This window comes from Oxyura jamaicensis, chromosome 1 (assembly GCF_011077185.1).
Source record: "Oxyura jamaicensis isolate SHBP4307 breed ruddy duck chromosome 1, BPBGC_Ojam_1.0, whole genome shotgun sequence".
Classification (NCBI taxonomy): Eukaryota; Metazoa; Chordata; class Aves; order Anseriformes; family Anatidae; genus Oxyura; species Oxyura jamaicensis.
The window spans coordinates 13720843-13740771 of NC_048893.1; the positions used below are offsets into that span (position 1 = coordinate 13720843).

General features: G+C 41.7%; 1 protein-coding gene across 11 annotated transcripts in view; it reads right to left on the reverse strand.

The window, feature by feature from the left end:
* ATXN7L1 (ataxin 7 like 1) overlaps positions 1-19929 on the reverse strand; it is a 115116-nt gene that overhangs the window by 33311 nt on the left and 61876 nt on the right. The window contains exons 1-2 of one of the 11 annotated variants that reach the window (XM_035331766.1): positions 15163-15331; positions 14712-14961 (exon numbers count right to left, since the gene is read on the reverse strand). The exons of 7 other annotated variants lie outside the window; for them this stretch is intronic. In XM_035331766.1, coding sequence (XP_035187657.1) covers positions 14712-14745 — 34 coding nt within the window. In that variant the 5' untranslated portion in view covers positions 14746-14961; positions 15163-15331. Of the gene's footprint in view, positions 1-5100; positions 5191-5528; positions 5745-14711; positions 14962-15162; positions 15332-19929 lie in introns of those variants that run through there. 3 more of the 11 variants (XM_035331781.1, XM_035331767.1, XM_035331771.1) reach the window with 3 other exon arrangements.

The following is a 19929-nucleotide window of genomic DNA, read 5'->3' on the forward strand; positions in this document are numbered from 1 at the left end:
AGTGCCTCCTGGCCTTGCTGGCCCCGCAGCAGGGCAACAGTCTTCACAACGGGCAGCCGTCAGAGAAATTGTTTGGGTTTAGTCACTACTACTACAGTTTACATATTCTATCCCTTATATTATAGCCATTTGCTTCAAAGTAAAGATGTTTCATAGGGAGAAGTGTTTTCCAGTCAGCAGCTGACCAGGCCTGCACAGCACTAGGCCGCTGTCCCACTAGAGGCACAGCCACCAGGCACAGCAGCACGGCCAAATAACAGACCCAAAACCTTGCCAAGGCGAGTCTCCCCTTCAATACACATCATTTTTTTCCTAGTCTAAAGCCTTCAGCACTGAAACTGAAGAGTGCTGGGTGCTGCTCTCCAAGCTTGCCCCATCAACCTGGAGCGGCACAGGGAAGCAACGGCAACCTGCTGCTCCAAGGTTTTGTGTTTACATCCCAAACCGGGTGCTCGCTGGTTTGATATTTCAAGGATAACAAAGAAAAATTTTCCCACAGAGAATCAAAACATGACGATTTGTCAGGCATGTCCACAAGTAAAAACTTGCCAGGAGCAGAGGGATTCATCCATGATTAATTTGCAATAGGCGAATGCCTCAAGAACAAAGAGAAACGCTTAAAAAATCTATGAAGAATATTTCAAGCTGTTTTACTACATCTCTAGTGACTAAACAAAGGATTTTCTGTTAAAGCCCAGCACTTCCATATCTCCATATATTCACAGCTTTAACTACAAATGCTGAAATTCCCTCAAGATTCTCCTGTAATTGAAGAACAAAACTTCCATAATTATTTTCAGTGCAAGAAGTAGCTCTCCTCAACCCCAAATGCCAACCATCATTTGCTGGTTTTCACCCGGCCACATAGCTCAGTGTACTGTCCCTGCCTCCAGTAGTCCTCGGCAGGATGTAATTAATTTACATTTCATTTCACTCCACATTTGTGTTAACAGCCATGTAAGCTACGCATCTGTCTCTGAAGTGCAGTCTATTCACAGAATATTTATTTAGTTAAATAATAGCTGCTCTGTTAAGATTTAGCAGCCTTCTCAGCAACTATTTAATCAGTTTAAATTAGATTAATAAAAATTTGCTGTTAATTACTTGAGGGCTGCTGAAAAGGAACTGCTTTGTAACCAAGAACACCAAGCCACATAAGTGAAACTTTGGAAAAAAAAAAACACGCTCTTCAGATACAAATTCTATAAATTCTGGATTTATCACTACTCAAATCTTCACCCTAGCTTCTGGTTTTCTCCAGACTGCCTGCCCTCGAGTAAACCATATCTTTGATATCATCCCTAAGGATATATTTGGAAGTGAAATACACTACTCTGTTATTAAAATTAATCTTCCGGAAAGACAGACATTCAAGATACTGACCATCTAAAATTATATTTAAAAGTCATCTAAGTATCACATGCCATAGCAGGTTATTTTTTTTAAGAGTCACCTTACACTGGATTTTTAAAAAAACACCAAAGCTCAACATTTGGTGGGCTTTCCAAGACCAATTTTTTCAGTTCATTAATTCCCAAGAGCCAAACACTACACTTACTTTTTTTTTAACGATATAACACAGAAAATAGTAGAAGAGGCATAGCAGTAATATGAAAATATATTAAGTGCATCCCACTATTTTAAATAAATGTTTACCTGAAAGATAGGGAAGGAAAAGATTAGAAGATTATCTATTTTATCTGTGTGCCAGATTGGTGGTCAGTGTTGCGATCAGAACAGACTGCTAAATTTGGTGTTTCCTTTCATCTCCTCCAACTCCATTCTTCCCCCAAAGCACAACTACAGAAAACCCTCCACGCTTCAGAGAGCCTCTGGTACTTTGAGAATTACCAGTGTTACTCAGGTTCTCTTGAAATTTCCTATATGCAAAATGGAAATTGTGACCCCTATAAAGTCACACAGCAGGAAGAACATAAATAGCCAGGGCCGCACAACTGTTGATAGTGTCGGACACCGCTACGACAGGGAAAAATCTACAAGTTTACTCATGCAAGGTAACATCACTTCAGTGTGAGCAGGAGAGGATGGTAGCAACACATTACCAGGAGGGCTGCAGAGGAGTGCTGGAAGAGTGACTCCTCGAAAGGCAGCAGAAAGTAATTCTTTAAGCTGGGCAGGCACTGCAGCAGGAGGCTGGGCTTGCCAAAGGTGTGGAACCTCATAGAAAATCCTGACGGTGGGGGCATAAATCATAGCTAAATATTGATAGATTTCTTTACGAGAGCTATTATTATAAGAGCTCCTGTTTCTGTTTTCCGTACTACAGATGTGGGGCGATGTGCTTCTTTATCAAACTAAATTTCCCAGTCACATCTGTTCTTCAAAAATTTCTAATTTGTCTATTAGTATTTTACTTATTACATTATTAATCTGCTGTTATCCAGCCTAATTAGTAAATTAATAGGTGGATAAAAGACATTTGCACATCAGATAGATATTATCAAATCAAATATTCACGTGCTAGCACATCCAGAACAGAACTAGCCATCCATGTAAAAACTTCTACACTCATCTGCAGGTTTATACATAGACAATTTAGATCTAGCAGGACAGATGAACTCATACACACACAGCTGTGGACATACCGGTCCCTGTTTACATGAACAAATGGCAGAGTCACTGGTTATACATGAACAGAAAGCAGAATGAAAGTTTTTGCCCCTAAAAAAAGAATTAAAAAATCCTGCGAGACAACTAGAAATCCAGTCACCACTCATAAAATGCTGAGCTAAATTTTACATCCATTTCAGTTTCTGCAGAAGTTTCCAATGCTATGAATGTGTGTTCAAGATTAAAATATGAAAAATGCCCCCAACTTTTCCAGTTAATCTGAATACTTGCAAATGTTTGCACTCCTCAAAAATAACAACACGCATTCTGTTTTCTTCCCAAATACCAGTTGCTGTCAAATCCAAAGAACAGAGAGAGCACAATCAAAGTTACAATCCTTTCTACCGCATTAATCCTTCTGCAACCTCTCAGCTGTCTCAGAGCAGCCACTGCAGCAACTGACAAGCAACATGTGACTTGTGCTGTCACTTAATGTATTAATGACATGAATCTCAGACAGAAGCTTAACACGCTTGCCCCAAATTAACGGCGCTTTCTGAAGAATCGATTGCAGATTGATACCCGTAGTTTTTTCTGGTTAGTGTCTGAAAGCTCAACGCTACAGACTGTCCTAACGCGCCTTGCAAACTCTGCATCAGTAGCATTGCGAACGATCTTAAACTTTTCCAGGAGATTCTCCATGTCCTATGGAAACATGGATGCAGTCCAACTTTCTCAGCCAAATCTGAATTGTTTGCTAGATGCGAAGTCCTTATGTTGTTGGAGACTTAACAGTCCCTGAATCTCCAGAGCTTCTCTCCCTTGCCCTTGTAATCATTTTCAACTCCTTCTTCCTGCGTCCTACAGAACACAGTCCCCTACCTTTCCCCAAAACCTTTGCTGCAGCTGCCAAAATCCTCTAGGTCTGTCTTTGAATCTGTAATTCCACTGGATCCTCTTTGACTGGTCACCAGGGAATACTAGCAGCTGTTTTGCAGGAAACGCCACATCTCCTTCTAATCATAAGCAAAAAAGCAAAGCAATAGAAAGGCAACATGATCTCCAGATCTACAAATAGTGTGTGGGAAAAGAGGCAAAACACATTTTGAAGTAGAATGTATTTTCTTTAATTTTTGCCTCGACTATCCCTTCTGTAAGATAAAACACCCCCTTAGCTCACAGCAAACCTTAAATACAGCAACACAAGATTAAATACATTGCTAGTAAACTATGCCAACCACATGTTTCTAGGCACACTGCAACAGTAGTGCTCCCAGAAAATACCTTTATATGATACCGAAACCACAGATTTCTCCAATCTGGACTAAAAACAAATACCATTCACAGTATATTCCACCTAAATCCATTCTTACCCAACATGCTCTACTCAAAATTCATCAAATCAAGTGAACAGTTTTTGCCCACAGTATGCATCTCGTCCGTTGGCGAGACTTAGAAGACTGCAAAGGAAAGAAGTCATGAGACAGCTTGAGCACAGAGACAGATACGCCTTTGGTCTTTCAGCATTTTTTGCAGGTAGTTCAAAAAAAAAAAATCCCTCTAACGTTGACAGAAGAGCACACTAGAACTTTGTCAGCAACAGTCATTTCGAAACATGATTCTTGTTCAGCACGATCCTACTTCCTGCATACAAGAGGCCTACAGCAAAATCAGTTTTAAGTTGACCCATGAGTAACTCAGTGACCCGGCATTAGGGTTTACAGCTTGATACTACATTTGGAAAAAACAAGCAAAACATAATCGCTAACACCCAGAAATGCAAGAAAGTTATTTGCTGTTAATAAACAGATTTAGTTTAAATAAAACTCCTTAAAAGCTTATGTTCATCACAACACTCAAGTTTATATTATTTTAAATAGCATAAACTAACAAATCTGAGTGCCCTTAACACAACACGAACACCATTTACCGTTCCCTATTTACAATAAGCAGATGCTAATGAAATTTAGTATCTACTCCACAGGGTGACTGTGTTCCAGCAATACGCCCGTCTTGTTGATGACCGTGTTACTTATGGTAACAGCAGACACCACCTATGCATGAGTTGCAGTTTTTCTATTTACAGTATATCCTGAGGTGCTTTGTTACACAGCCCTTCGCCGTGCACAGTTGAGCAATGTATACTTACAATTTCAGCAAACAGTAAAGTGAAACCTTCCACCTTGTACTTATCCCAGTTCAAAGTTTAAAAATGCACTTGGCATTAATTCTAATAAAACCCAAACAGGAAAAAAAAAAACACCACACATGCCCGAAAAGCTATGATCAGCCACCAGAAAATTGAACAAGTAGACTACTTGCAGAAATGTGTCATCCTGCAGTAACTGGCAGCTGGTTCATAACAAGAGTTCATAAACACCTTGTAAGCACTTTCATTTTGCAGCCACAGTCTAAAAAAAAAAAAAAAACAACTAACAAAAGCCAGTACGTGAGGCTAACTAAAAATAAACTCCAATTTGACGCTAACAAACTACAGCAGAATGTTCCAAGACTGAAGGATGACTTTACCAGCTTTTTGGACAAAATACTATTCCGAGTCCAGCTGAAAAAGTTTGGAAATTATATCCGCAAACCGTTCCTCCCTTCTTGCACCGTGCACTGTAAAGGAAACGGCACAGTCAGTTTCATTTTGATACTTCTTGTAAACTGACAAAGGAAATAAACTGCCAACTCAAACCCCAGCACTGATCCGCTGTACAAAACACAGCTCGACAATTGCAAGCTTCATTCCAGGTCAAATGACATAATTGGGAAATTATCAAGTGCTAAAATAACCACCGTTCCGCTCGTGTTTATTTACAATAAACACAAGCTTCGCTTTCTGACATAAACCCACGAAAACGGTCTCCATTTCCCAAAAGCCTACAACTGAGTAGGATCAGCAAAATTATGCAAAACATCCTGCGAGAAGAAGAAATGTAAACTGAGCCACTTACAGCGAGGAGCAGGCTGCCAACTTAATCTGATTCTACGACGACTGTAAACATGTACTTTTGGAACGTGAAATGATTCACATTGCCACAGATGCCGTCAGAGGAAGGCAGCAACGTGATCAGGCATTCTGCACACGGTAAAAAGCAGGCAGATGACCTGCCGCAGCGAATACCGGATCGGTGCTCGCGCGCACACCGCCTGTTTTGACTACAGGCACTTGTTAAGCACCAAGTTTCAGGTCCTACCAGTTGGACACCAGAGCTGATCCCGTGCCAAGGACAACAAGCCCTGAAAGCGGCTGCGTGCCTTTTTTTTTTTTTTCTCTAAATTGTTGATCCAGCCCAAGGAACTGCAGAAGTGAACCAAAGTGCAAAATTAAAAGTGACAAGAAACACAGCCTTTTATCAGAAGACACTCTTTTTTTTTTTTTTTTTCTTGATTCAGGAAAGGACGAGGGTGTTTATGTCTAAGGGAGTGGGACAAACCTGCTGTTTTGCTGAAACATCTTTTATTTATGGAAGAATACCTTGAGTTTTTCCAAGGATAGTTACAGATGAGACAGCAGGATTAATCTCTAGAATAACACTAAATTACTCCAAAGTGGCTAAATTTCTTTAAAATGGCCAAATTCCATAAAAAACACTCAGCATTTCCCAGAACACTTATTTCTTTTCGGTAGAAAGCATAAAAAAAAAACAAACAGGAAGGGTCAAACAGACCTTCACCATGGTACAAAAAAGCTTCAAATGGCAGGATTAATTACACTAAATGTAAAATGAAGCTGCTGACTAATTGCTTGCTTCTTTTGCGAGTATTTTGAGATCTAAAGATGAAACTCCAAGGCACTGCTGGTGTATTAGAGAGTCAGGAAAAGGATGGAAGAATACCTTGCCCTGGTGACAATCTCAGTCCTCACGTCACACAGCCAGAAGACCTTGATTTAATGCCGGTGCCAAGGCCTATTTCTTCAGCTCTAAAAGGGGCTACTAATGATTTAGGATATTTAGTTGCTTAAAAAAAAAGAAGTTGGAGATTTTGGAGACAGTTGTCTATGTGCAATCACTATTTGCCACCTGACAGTGCCACTGCAGGAAAAACACCTGATTTTCTATCACAACTTACATGTTTTCCTCAGCTCAGCAAGGCCAAAAATCCCTGGGCAAAAAAGACATAACGGAGCAAGTGAATCACGGGCACACATTGTTTTTTGCATGACACTCTACTAAAGAAAAGCAAGGAGAGCTTAGGCATGGAAATTTCCAGTTCTGCTGGAAGAGATGCTCTGGTAGCCCAACACGAAATCTGTGAGACATCCCGAATTCCCTGGAAGGGTGTGGGGTGAATACATCTTACACCTCGTGCCCTGTGCTTGTGCCATAAGGACAGCCCTCACCATCCTCTTGCACAAGTTCCTCTGAATTGATTTTTTTTGCCTGCTGACCAGTGGTAATAGTATTTCCACTATTTTTGTTCTCAGATCAAGGAAATATGCTACCAGCCCTAACCTACCAAGTTTTCAAGCAATCAAGCAACCGCGCTTTTCTTTGAGGCAAAGGCAGCACCGTAGACAAATACGAATTTTGTGGGCGATCAGTGTATGTGAAGAGAAATCTTTAATTAGGCTATTTGCTGGATGTAACTAAACGTTTTATTTCAATATTAAATATAACATTAGGAATGGCACACTAGTTTACTAGAAATATAAATTTAAAAGCAACTCATCTATTAACTTCCCAGAGAATCCAGGGAATAATTTTACTCCAGACTGTTGCAAAAAGAGGAAAATTTGGTATCACCGCTCCCTCATGCTTCATATTGTGTAGCAGACCCCTTTATCAGGTCTAGGGCAGATCTTGCATATTCAAGGTCATCTGCAGAAACACATCTTTATTTATTTCCTTATATTTTTCAGAGATACCCTGGAATATTTTACTTATCTCCATCTTCAATTATATTTAAAATATAAATAATTTATATACATTAATGTTTTAGGAACTCATCGGATGTTTCCCCTTTTCTATCATAAGACTATTACAGAGAACTAGTACTTCTACTTCTTTAATGTTTTACTTAATCTAAACAGAGATAAAACAATACTTCTTTTGGTAGATAAGATAGCCACAGAAGAGTACGGATGGACAGCTGAGGTGGTCTGGCAAGTCTCCACAACGAGCTCAGGGTTAGGTGTCATGTATTTTCTCCATACTCAGATTTTCTCCAAACTCAGATGAGCGGTGTTCAGCTCCTCCTACAAAACTGAACGCAATCACTAAGGTTTTTTGGGTAATTGAGCTAATGATGCTAACCATATTACGCTTACCAGTAGAAGTCAGTCGTACTTCCACGAGTTAAAAATGCCTCTACAGGCAAAAGAATAAAACAACCGTAATAGCAAGATGAGCCTTGTTTAAGCAAGATACCCGTGTTTCATGACTCCACCAACAACAATGCTGTAACTTACTGAAATTGGCCCAGAATAATAGCTCTGTAGTAGTTGCGTGTAATCTACTATTTAAAACCTCTGCCTTTTTCAGCTATGTTATTTGGGATCCAAACCCAGCACGTGGTGAAACAATGTATTTCTTTTTTTCTATATTAACAACCAGATGTGCCATAAAGAGAAAAATAATGAAAAAATGTCTTTTTCTGAAAATCCATGGGTTTGATCCCTAGATTTTCTCCATCTCAGTTACCCTGAGCTTCTCTGCTCTGCAGCACCCTTGTCATTTCATCCCACATCCTGAGTCCTTTGTGCCCCTGTCCCACCAACCCCCGAGGCTGTGTGCTCTAGAGGTACACGTGACAGTTGTCAGCACAAGTGTACTGCTGCCACAAGGAACACTCTTCCCCGGGGGCACAGTAAGGTGTCCCTTCACAGTTGCTGATTTTCACAAAATCGCTGAAACTTTGCCTCTTTGAAGCCAAATTGGCATGGAGTTAAAAATTCTTCGGCAAAAATCACTGCAATCACGTAAGCCTTATTAGTATTATGTTCTGGAAAACTCAAATTGAAAATTTTATATGGTATTTTTTACCTGCTTTTGTGTATTCGTTACTCCTCATGGATATTCACTGGCCTCAAATTAATCCCTTTGGAATATTCTGACATCTTTTAAAAATCAAGTTAACCAAACACATCTGCCCAACTGAGGACTGCTGTTTCGTTCTGAATGAGCTGAATGAGCTTGTATTTAAGTTTCAAACCATATTATCAAACCTGCAATAAAAGCAGCATAAAGGCCAGTGTGATGTATTTTTTCATTCCCAATGTTTTAGATAAATCAGCTCACACGTTTTTTCAGGCACCTTATTTGCCACAAATAATAGAACCTATTATTTAGGATGCTGCAGGAATACCCACGGGTTATAACCCCCTAAATTGCAGCCTCCAAAGTGAACGTCCAAAATAATTCATGAAGAGGTCATTTATTCGTGTTTCTTTCACTAATACAATAGCACTTACAAACAGAAAAACCCCAAACCCTCAACCTGCTACAGAAAACCGTGAGCAAACCTACCCTGTAAAGGCATTTTGTTAGCTGTTCCTTCCTTTTCACAGTTCCTTAGTTCCACATTTATTTGCAATTTAAGAACCAAAAAGATGGTTTCTAATGTAACTTGCATTGTTTACGACATCTAAGAGTGCAAAATAAGAAACTTAGCCCCAACTGCACATAAATGACATAGATGTAAATCAGCTTAAGAGAATCCAAGTGAAATGCACTTTGTATTCTACCTCTGAATGTGTCTTACCCATTTATCACTGCAAGTAACTTCATGTATTACAGAAGCCTCGCTGTGGATAAACCTGTACCTGTCCGTAACACCAACAGTTTTCCATCATTGCCCTGAATGGGAGAGACTGACAGACGTCAAAGATGTTGTATGTCAGTTCCACCTTATATAAATGGGTTATTTCAGATAAACCAGGCCTTTACTTTTTTTTTTTTTTTTTCCCCTGCTACTATATAATCACTAAGAATTCCAGACTTCCACAAATTTTGAAGTATGACCACTGTTTCAGACGTTGTGTGAACCAAGATATTTTCTAAGGCCACACAGCAATCAGAGCGAGGATCTGAATTTAAAGATTCCAAAAATTCCAAATTTATTCATCCACTCATGTTGCCTCCGTCACACTTTAGTGTGGCAGGAGTGACACAGGGGAAAGATGCAGATGATTTCCATTACAACTACCTTCCGAGGTGTGTGTGTGATCTCTACAACATGACAACACTGTGACAGCATGGCCGTTTGAGGCAGCTTTCCCTCCTGCCACTTCCAATGCCATCCAGTTCAGGTGGTTTCAGCTTTCTGTGCATCTTTGCAGAAGCACACACATGGTGTATTTTAGAAAAACTTTTCGGACAAAATGAGTATGTAGAAACTCACCAGCTGACAACAGGGGTTATTCTTCCTATGAGGCATTCTAATTGCTTTACTGTAATTAATTGCATAAGTTCATTGGGAAAAAAAATCACTTCTCAGGCATAACTCAACTCAAAATAATTCCTGCAAGTTTCAGCACGGACAAGCTTGATTTGTAAACAAACAAACCAAGATCATTCCAAGTCCAACTTGTAAGCAAGTCCACATGAAGGAATCAATTTTGCCTGAAGATATTTAACTATGAGAACAAGCATGCACTAAACATCTTTCCAAGGTATCATGTTTGACATGTATCAGTTGGTTTTGATTTAAACCACCTGAGTCACTCAGAGCACAGGTAAAACATTTTAGGATGATTATTTCCCATCAGGGCTGAGCTGTTGTCCTCCATGCCAGGTGTAACGTCACTTCAGGTGGGAAGAATGAACAGCACAGCCTTTTGTCAAGAGACCAGAGCCACCTCTGGCAGTCAAGAAATCATTACAAGGGGAGTAAGCTTGGGAGCTAACAGGAAGGAGAAAACAGTTTTAAGGGTAGGATTGCAAAGTGTACAGATGGTTATTTATAGAGTCAACACTCAATTATCCATGGTCAGATTATCTGTACCAGAGATGCAGAAACAAATGAGCTCCAGCTGGGCTCATTAGCCTACATGCAGCTCAGTGCAAATGCTCCTATACTTCTAGGGCTGGCGTGGGTCTGGAAATAATGCAACAACTTCTTTCCAGCATAAGGCTGAAGTCCTTTTTGATCTATACTGAGGCACTTTGGTTGTCTCTGTATGACATTTCCAAAGACAAGAACACTGGGGAAAAACAGGAAAAGGGCCCAGAGTCCAGATGAAGGCACTGCCTTGCAGCATTAGCCCCGTGCCCCAGGTCCTGAGTTGTGTTAACTCAGGCCCAGCCTCAAGGCAGAGCTGGCTGCGTGCATTCCTGCCCTGCTGCATCAGGGCTGTCCTCCGCCTGGACTCCAGGGAGATGGGGAGCTCGCTGCCGACAAGAGCAGGATACTTGTGACAGCGCAGGAGCCAGCACCAGCCAGTACGGCAAATGCTAATAAAAACCCAAATACAGCTGGGATGGCCTTGGTGCTGAGGGGCTGAGCTGTGAGATCACTTGAGGTTATGATTTACAGCCAGGCCATTTAAGCCAGATACTTAAAGTAAGGGAAAACTTAAAATGCAAGCGTTTTCCTAACTGTAAGAAAAACAAAGCAACAGACACTATCAGTCCAGGCTGAAGCGGTTTTCCTGGCCACAAAGCCAAAATTTCCCTGTAATTAGCAGTGAAATAAAAAGGTACACAGGGAAGGAAATGGAAAAAAAAGAGCAACATTACTTCCTACCTGCCAATTGCTTCCTCTGAATCAAACTATCTGTGTTCATGCTGCAGGGCTGAATCCTTTCTCCCATCTATCAGGAGACAGCAAACTCCAGAAGAGATTAATGCTCTTTAGACCCTTCTGGAAGTTCTCTCTCTTCATCAAATTGATGCTGCTATAGCTGAAAGAAATCCTACTATTTAGAGATAATAAGAGATATTTCTAAACTGGAGGGGTTTGGAATTCTTTTCTTTTTCAGCTCTGGGAGTAACTTGACCAAAGAGGCAGAAGGAGGACAACATGTAGGACGCTGCCATGAAAAATCTCAGCTATAATCAGCTGACTCCAGCTTGATTACAGAGGAGGAACTACACTCTGTATTTGGCAAATTGATCACAGAGCAAGTCTTTTCTAAAGCTTTTTGCTGAGTCTGCAAATTGGTAGCTAGACAGTGCAGTAGATTTAACCAGCAATGGCTAACAAGCGAACCAAAATTAACCATGCCTGAGCAACCGACCTTGTTTCTAAATACTGAAAGGAAAATATTTATTTACACCAAAGACAGCAACATATAGTACGGAACTGCTTAATGTAGTTTCAAATAATAGCAAAAACCAAAGGGTCGTGGTAGAGAACACAAGGCAGAGAAAGCAGCTATCTATCCCAAAAGAACATCACTGTAACACTTGGAGGAATCTGCAGGTCCTATGTCAACAACCTTTAAACCTCTCCTTTCCTTCTCCCTCATCCTAAATGCCTTGAATTTTAGGTTGCTTAAAGTCTGAAAAAGAAATAATTCAAGAAAAAAAAAAAAGTTCAAAGCCAAAGTTCACCACAAGACTACTTATCAGAGAATTCTGGCAGTTCCAGTTGTTTTATCTGCTTAGATTTCAAGTGCCTAACACCTAAAAGCTGATAGCACTGGAAGTTACAGGAGGTTTATTGTCTTTGCTATTTTATCTTTATTTATTGTTTATTCTCATTATTAGGAATTAATATATTTTGGGTGTTATAACAAAACGGAAGACATCTACTACTGTACAGTATCTGCACATCTTGTGTGTTTTTTTTTTGAGTACTTACTAATGCTGAAGCATCACAAGCACTGGAAGGGGAGCAGACTCGATTACTGATAAACAATTGGGAGGCAAAAGACTTCGCTAAATGTTTGACAACTCATATCAGCGGAAGGTTTAAAAGTTTTTGCCTCTTATTTACAGTAACAAGGTACAGGCCAGCACTCCCCTCCTCCCCCTCACTAAATGCCACCGAACTAGGAAAGACCAGAAATGCAAAACACGATGTGAAACCACTGTGCTGAGTCTCAACTAAGGTTTGAGGAAATACACCCAAGGTATTTCCCCTTCACGTGGGTTACTGCCACAACAAATTTCAGCCTGTAGCTTCCAGGTAAACTGGCTGCGTATCTGTCAAGTACACACATGTGAGCTGTGCTTAAATAAACCTTCCGCTCCTTACTGCTCCCCCTGCCACAAGATATCAGCTCTAGCCAGGAACACGATTAGCAACAGGCTGTGAAACGCTTTCACAGAACTTCAGAGGTGACATTTACTGAAGGACAGTGAAATTTTACGGCCTGAGGGCCCCGGGGCAAAGCATGGAGGCCAGCACTGGGCCTCATGTGCGACTGCCGGAGTTGTACTGCGATCAGGGATGCAATTTCTGTATCTGCTCCGCCTCCCTTTCAGAGCATTCCTGGTTCACCTTTGCCTCCAACCTTGTATTAATACAGGGCTGCCTCACGGTGTAGGATCAGAGAGGGGCAAATTATAATAAGGTCACCTCGAGTCCTTCAGCAATTGCTTCCTCAGGCAGGCTGTCCCGAGGCAGTGGCTCACAGACTCGCTGTGCTAAAAGGGAACCCACTTTCACAAGGCACCTACATTCACCCCGTATCAGGGACTCTCCTTATCATCATCTTATGCCAATTTGCCGGTCACAAATCTTACAAGCAATTCCTAACTCTCTTCCTGGTTACTTTAAAATTATTATATGCAATCACAGAATCATTCAGCTTGGAGAAGACCTCTAAGACCATCTAGTCCAACCTTTAACCTAGTACTGAAATCCACCACTAAACCATGCTAAGTTCTACATCTACACGTTTCTTGAAGACCTCCAGGGATGGTGACTCAACCACTTCCCCGGGCAGCCTGTTCCAATGCCGCACTACTCTTTCAGTAAACAAATTTCTCCTAATATCCAACCTAAACCTCCCCTGGTGCAACTTGAGGCCATTTCCCATCTTATCACTTGGTGCTTGGGAGATGAGCCTGATCACCACCTCACTATAGCTTCCATCAAGGTAATTGTACAGCACAATGAGGTCTCCCCTGAGCCTCCTTTTCTCCAGGCCAAACAATCCCAGCTCCCTCAGATGCTCCTCAAAGACTTGTTCTCCAAACCCCTCACCAGCTTCCCTGCCCTTCTCTGGAGATGCTCCAGCACCTTAATCTCCTTCTTGTAGTAAGGGGCAACAGACTGTGGTGAAATGGGCTACTTTTGTATGACTTCTGCTTTTCCCTGTCAAAATCTTTATGTAGCCACTTGTAAACAAATTATGCTGTGCTGGTTTTGTATTTTAATTAATATAGAGCAATACTGGTCAGATACCTCAGAACATCCTTAGCTCTATAGATAAAGCTCATTTAGCAGCCACAAACTTTCACAGATTTACAGGTAACACCTCCAACAGCTGACACAGGTTTCAGGTAAACAAGCAGGTTTTCTTCTGCCCCTAGAAAATCCGTATAAGTTTTCTAGGGTAAGTTAGTTATAACCATTTAATAACAATGTAATGGTGATAAAGAACTTTTTCTCCTTCATTTTTTTTTTTTTTTTTTAGTACAAATAGAGGAAGGCTGTAATTGCTGCATACAGAAAGTAACTGAGCTGTAATTCATACTACAGCATAGCAGGGGTAAAGTGGTAATGCCAATGTTACAGCTGATAGTAAACAGCTCTTAAAGCTTGCAGGCAATCCTTGTCTTTCCAACAACTCCAAACTGGGGAAAATCAGATATATTTAGAGAATAACTCAGTATCATGACAGTACTCACTTTCTTTTAATTTAAATGTACACAATTCAAACCATACTGAAGCCTCCACAAGCAAACGTTCAGTAATTCCCTTGTTCTTTATTTAAAATATTATATGGAATTTATGTAAAGGAGTCCATTAAAAAGTTGATAGCTGCTAATTCAAGAGTCAGCAATTTCCCAATATAGTGGCACATTGTGTTTAAACTGCTTTGGTACCACTGTCATGTTATTAATCAAGTAAAGAAAAAAAAGAAGGTAGGAATTATGTATTTCTAAAACACTACCTACTATCAACATAGTCAGATACAGCTTGCACTGTTGTTTTTTTTTTTTGCCATGCCATGGCATGTGAAATAGATGTGAAACATCTATTGATGAAATAGTGCAAGCAGAAAACATACAAATACATATTATGAAAATGGAAGAAGTCATAACTTCTCTGCATGTATGGGTCTAGCTCAAGCTTTTTTGTGTTTTTTTGAACCTTTCTGAAGGGGCAGCAATGCCAGCTGCAAACGGCACGCAGCGTCTACTCCCAAGCTAAAATCCTGGGTGTAATCCGTGTGGGTTTGTGCAAGCATGAAAGTCGCAGAAGACGTTAGTCCCCGAGACAGCAGGCAACGCGAGCGATCGATACTTGCACAACAGCACGCTGATACAGCTGGAAAAAAAAAAAGAATCAGAAAGATATATATATATAAATATATAAACACAGATAAGGGAAGGGTCAAAGTCCCGCGCTCTCCTGAGGCGCCTCCTCAGAGGGCGCGAGGCGCCGGCCCAAGCCCGCTCCGTCCTCCCGCCGTGAGGCGCCCCCGGAGCGCGGCCGCCAGCCGCGGGTACCTGCCCCAGCCCCGGGTACCTGCCGCCGCCTCGCCGCCGCCTGCCCGAGCCCTCCAGCACCGGCTGAGGCCCGAGGCCTCGCCCGGCTCCCCCGCAGCGGGGCCGCTGCCGGTAGCGCTTCCTCCGGCCGAGCCCGCCGGGCCCCGGCCGCCATCCTGCCCCCGGGGCCGCCCTGCGCTGCGCTGCCCGGCGCGGGGCCGCGGGCTCCCCCTGGCGGGCCGGGGGGCGGGCTGCCGGGGCTGCTTTATTCGGTGCTTGTTTACTCAGTTATTTATTTCTACCTCGGCGCCCTGACCAGGGAAAGCCCAAAAGGGGACTAAGCGGCCCAGGAAACGCAAGCTCTTCTGAGTAGTTGTCGAATTCCTACCTCAAGTTTAGGAAAACCCAGAGAAACACGCCCCACCAGCTACCACAACACCTGTCCTCTACAGTGAGGTTATGCACTCACTTTGTCTCTCTGAGGCTGTAGCACTGGCTAAACTCCACAGAATAACACACAGTACTTAATTTGAATCACACACATATATAATCACGTATAGAATAATGTCCGAGGTTGGCAGGGACCTCTGAAGATCACCAGTCCAGCCCCCCTGCCAGGCAGGGTCACCTAGAGCACATTTACGCGGGGATGGCATCCAGGTGGGCTCTGAGTATCTCCACAGAAGGAGTCTCCACAACCTCTCTGGGCAAACTGTTCCAGTGCTCTGTCACCCTCACAGCAAAGAAATTAGTACAATTAACACACAGTCTTTAAAATAATAAAAGATTACACTTCTGAGGTCTTATTATCTTTGGTTTTTACACAGCCACATCCAAGAGGATGTGGGGTGAGGGTCCTGCTGCAGAGTGTTGCTGCGTGAGCATCGCATTGTCCCCAAGCCCCTTCCCTGTCCCTGTGCTCAGCCAGCCCCATGCAACCCCTACCACAAATTAAGGGTTTTGCTGCAGCAGAGCCCCGCATGCCACAGCACCTCTTGGGCAAGCCCGCATCCAGCTGACCACTGCTGGAAATGCTAGGCTGCCCATTATCTGAAAATACTTCCTCAGGTGTAAGTCTCCCAATTTATATTCATTAGGGGGGAAGAGCACAGGCCACGAGTGCAGCCCCTCAGCAGAAGCTGCTCCACCTGCAGCAGAGAAGTTGTCAGACCGTACAGAAAGCCAGAAATGTCCATTTGCAGCAGACTAGCATGAGACCCCAGCTGAATGCAAATATATTCTCACAGATGAGTCCAACATAAAATAACTCTGACAAATGCAAGCCCACATCATGAGGCACTTACAAATGTCTTAGGATTTAACTTGTATATATTTGCCCACACGCTTGGAGGCCCAGTCCCCAGGAAATTAAGCTCAAAGCTGTTCCCTGGAGCACTGCGCTCCCCAGCTGCTCACCCTCCCTGCCTCTGCAGGGATCCCAGGGGGCAGGCGAGGAAATGGCCCCAATTTATCCGAGTCTCTTTCTTAATCACAGAATCCTGTGCCTGAGGCCCTGGAAGGAGAGAGAAAGCGGTTGGGGAGTGTAAAAATACAGAAGCAGCACTCTCAGAGATTAGTCACGGTAAGTAAGCTCTTCAGGGGGCACTTCGGGTCCTCCTGGCAGCATTTTCCACAGGGCAGAAGACAGAACTGGATTCAAGACATCCCGACCCACTGGACCCGAAATGGAGCCCAGGCAGACCAATAATAGAGCCAACTGATCTTTGAAGGTAAATAACCTGTTTTTAAATTATTATTATTATTGTTATTACTTTTTTCCGTTTAATTTCAATGCGGGGCTTGAAGTAAAAAGAAAAAAAGACAGAAGAACACAACAAAACAAAGCCCCGAAAAACAAGACTAAAACCAAGAAACATGTTGTATATTTGGGGTATGAATCTACCTAAGCAAAATAATATGAAATGCTTCTGGGATTTCTGAGTGGGAAAGCATTCACTGTAGGTACTCTTTCCTCACAGAAGAGGTAATCACAGAAGCTAAGGAATAATGAAACAAAATAATATTATTTTTTTTAAAAAGAAGAAAGTAATCAAGTAATAAGTACAGAAGTAGTAGGTAATATCAATGTGTAAATAATAAAACAAATAGTTAAGTAAAAATGCTTACAGATATGCTTATAAAAAGCTGACAGAAATTAAAAGCTTAAATGAACTTGAGGTTGTGTCACATACTCCATCGTTTATGGCTAGGATGTTACAGGTACTGCTAATGCCCATTTGCATATCTCAGGCTGATGCTTGCAGAGCAGCTGGCAGAGCACCCTGCAATGGGTAATCCCAGGGAGCCATGGGACAGCAAGGCAAGTGAGTGGCGACTGCTGCCCCATATCTCCATGTAGTAAAGTTCACATCCCAGTCCTTGGATGGCATGCAAGTCCCAGCATGGTTCTGAATATTTAAACTATAACAGAGGGTAACATTAAGGAAGGGTTAACTTCCATGTAAAGACAAAACAATACACTATTTTGGGGGAGGTGGGTAGGAGGGGAGCATAATAACCATGCAAACAGCCTAGCAAATGTAATTTTACAACAATGCTTTCACTCTCTGAAAAATAAAATTCCACTATCTAAAAAGCAAGGCTAATATTAGCTTTTGATTAAGGTACATCCAGGAGGTTGTCAATTTTCCATATCTTAATATTAGGTGTCTTAAGTGATCCAGCAATAGATTGCCTGAGCCAGTGTTTCAGGAAGCCATAAGCAGTGCTTTCATTTTCAATCTAAAAAGGGGAAATCAGCAACAATATCAAAACTCTTATTTAAATTTAAGAGGTCTTCTTCAGCAGAGATGAAGACCACAAACATTTTCCTTATAGATTAACTTCCTGTAAATAGCTTTAGAAAATGTCCTACTAACAGAGACATCTCGTGCTAATGACACACAAGTTGTGCACTCAATCATATGCAGAAAGCATTGCAAGTCATTGTTTTCTACCTCTGCAATTCTGATATGGAAGTTTTAACTACAGAACCCAGAATCTTTTAAAAAGGTTGAGAACAAAACAAGCCAAGGGTGAGAAATACATTATCATTGTGGATAATACCAAATATATATATATATAGATATTGTTATATATATATATTATAATGAATAATATATATAAATAACGGATCACTCTGTTCATCACAGAGGCTTTAACTAGGTTAAGAAATATGGAGCAGCTCAAAGTGGTTCCTTTGTAGCCTGCTTTTTTGAGTCTATAAATGTGGCTCAGGTAATAGTACTAGCACATAAAAACATTAAGGAGACTGCCTATTTACCAGTGCCTAGAATCAGACATTAACATGCCTGATGTCAGCAAGATGTTATCAGGGTGTTTTAAAGACTAATTGGAAAAGAAAACATCTCACCTCTGTAGCTAGCTTTGGACAGATGGAGCTGGGCTTGTCCCAACTAAGAAAGGACAACATGCCAGCATCACTTTTTGGTGCTGTGCAACAAAAGAATATTCCTAAGGAATTTTCAAGAGAAGGCTTCAAATCTAAAAAGTAAACACAATGTGAAAGCCTGACAGCTTTCACATTTTAAGCTATTTGAACCTGAGGACTTTTCTTAGCACCTAGTACACAGAGACTGCCTAGTCTGCAACGTGTTCTGTGACTAAAACTTTAAGATGCAGAAACAAGAGTCCAATCTGTTGGGAGTATACGTGTTTCTTGCTAAAGTCGTGTGGGCCTAAAATAGTGACAAAATTAATTTTGTTTCCTCGTAGTGCTAGGTAGGTCAACATGCAGGCTTTTTTTCCACCTAGAAACAAGGCTACAGCTTCAGCAGTTCAGCATTGGCAAAAACAACAGAGCAGACTTCAGGCAAAAAAATTAACCCACCACAGAAATGAAATACCAGCTCGTGTATTTGAGCAGCAGTTGTACTAAGTGTTTCAGGTTTTTCTGTAATTGTATATTAATCTCACTGTGAGCCCCAAATCAGGTTCCTAGTGTTTCAGTGCCATGGATATCTCAGCACCAGTGGACAGAAGAGGATTTTTAGAGCAGTGCAGGTCAGAACATTTGGGAAAGCCAGAATTCTACTGCTTTTGTCTGCAGAGATCATCTCAGAAGAATCCCTCGAGCTCTAGCTGATCATTTCTGCAGACTGCTGGTAAAAGTTTCTGGCAGGTGTCTTATCTAAACAATATTTAGCAGCAAACAGATTTCTATGAATTCCCAGTACCCCGACTCAACAACTCCAGTAGATCAAGTGTCTGATCTATTTTCAGAAATACACTCTATGAAGCTATGTCTGCAGCCTATAAAACACTCCTGCTACTCTTGAAGCATCACAGATCTTCATAAACAAATCAAACAACTATTATTGTATGGAGGAAAAGTACAAATCCTTGACTAACAAGTGGTGCTTGACAGACATTCAAGTTATGCTTATGTTTTCCTGCACATCAGACTGATGCCTCAGCAGTCCCAAATTTTCAGAGCTGCTCCTCCAGAAAGGCCATGGCATTCTGCCTTCTTGTTTAACCTCCTGGAAACAAGGCTGGAAGGTGAGGAACACAGGTTTAATGGAGGCATGCAATACACATGAACAGCTCGTTCCTCAAACCCATAAATTATTCTCTTACTTTGGGGAAATCCTAGAAGGCCTGAGATACACCCACTTCCATTTTTTCTGTCTGCACATCTGAGATTTGTCCATGTTTCAGGCAGGGAATAGCCATTTCAGTCCCTTCACTTGGTTCCAGTCAGTCCTTGCAAGATGTTTGCCCCATCCTGCCCGGTGAGAGAGATATGACAAATACAGATCTCTTCCTTTTCAATCTGTATCCAGGC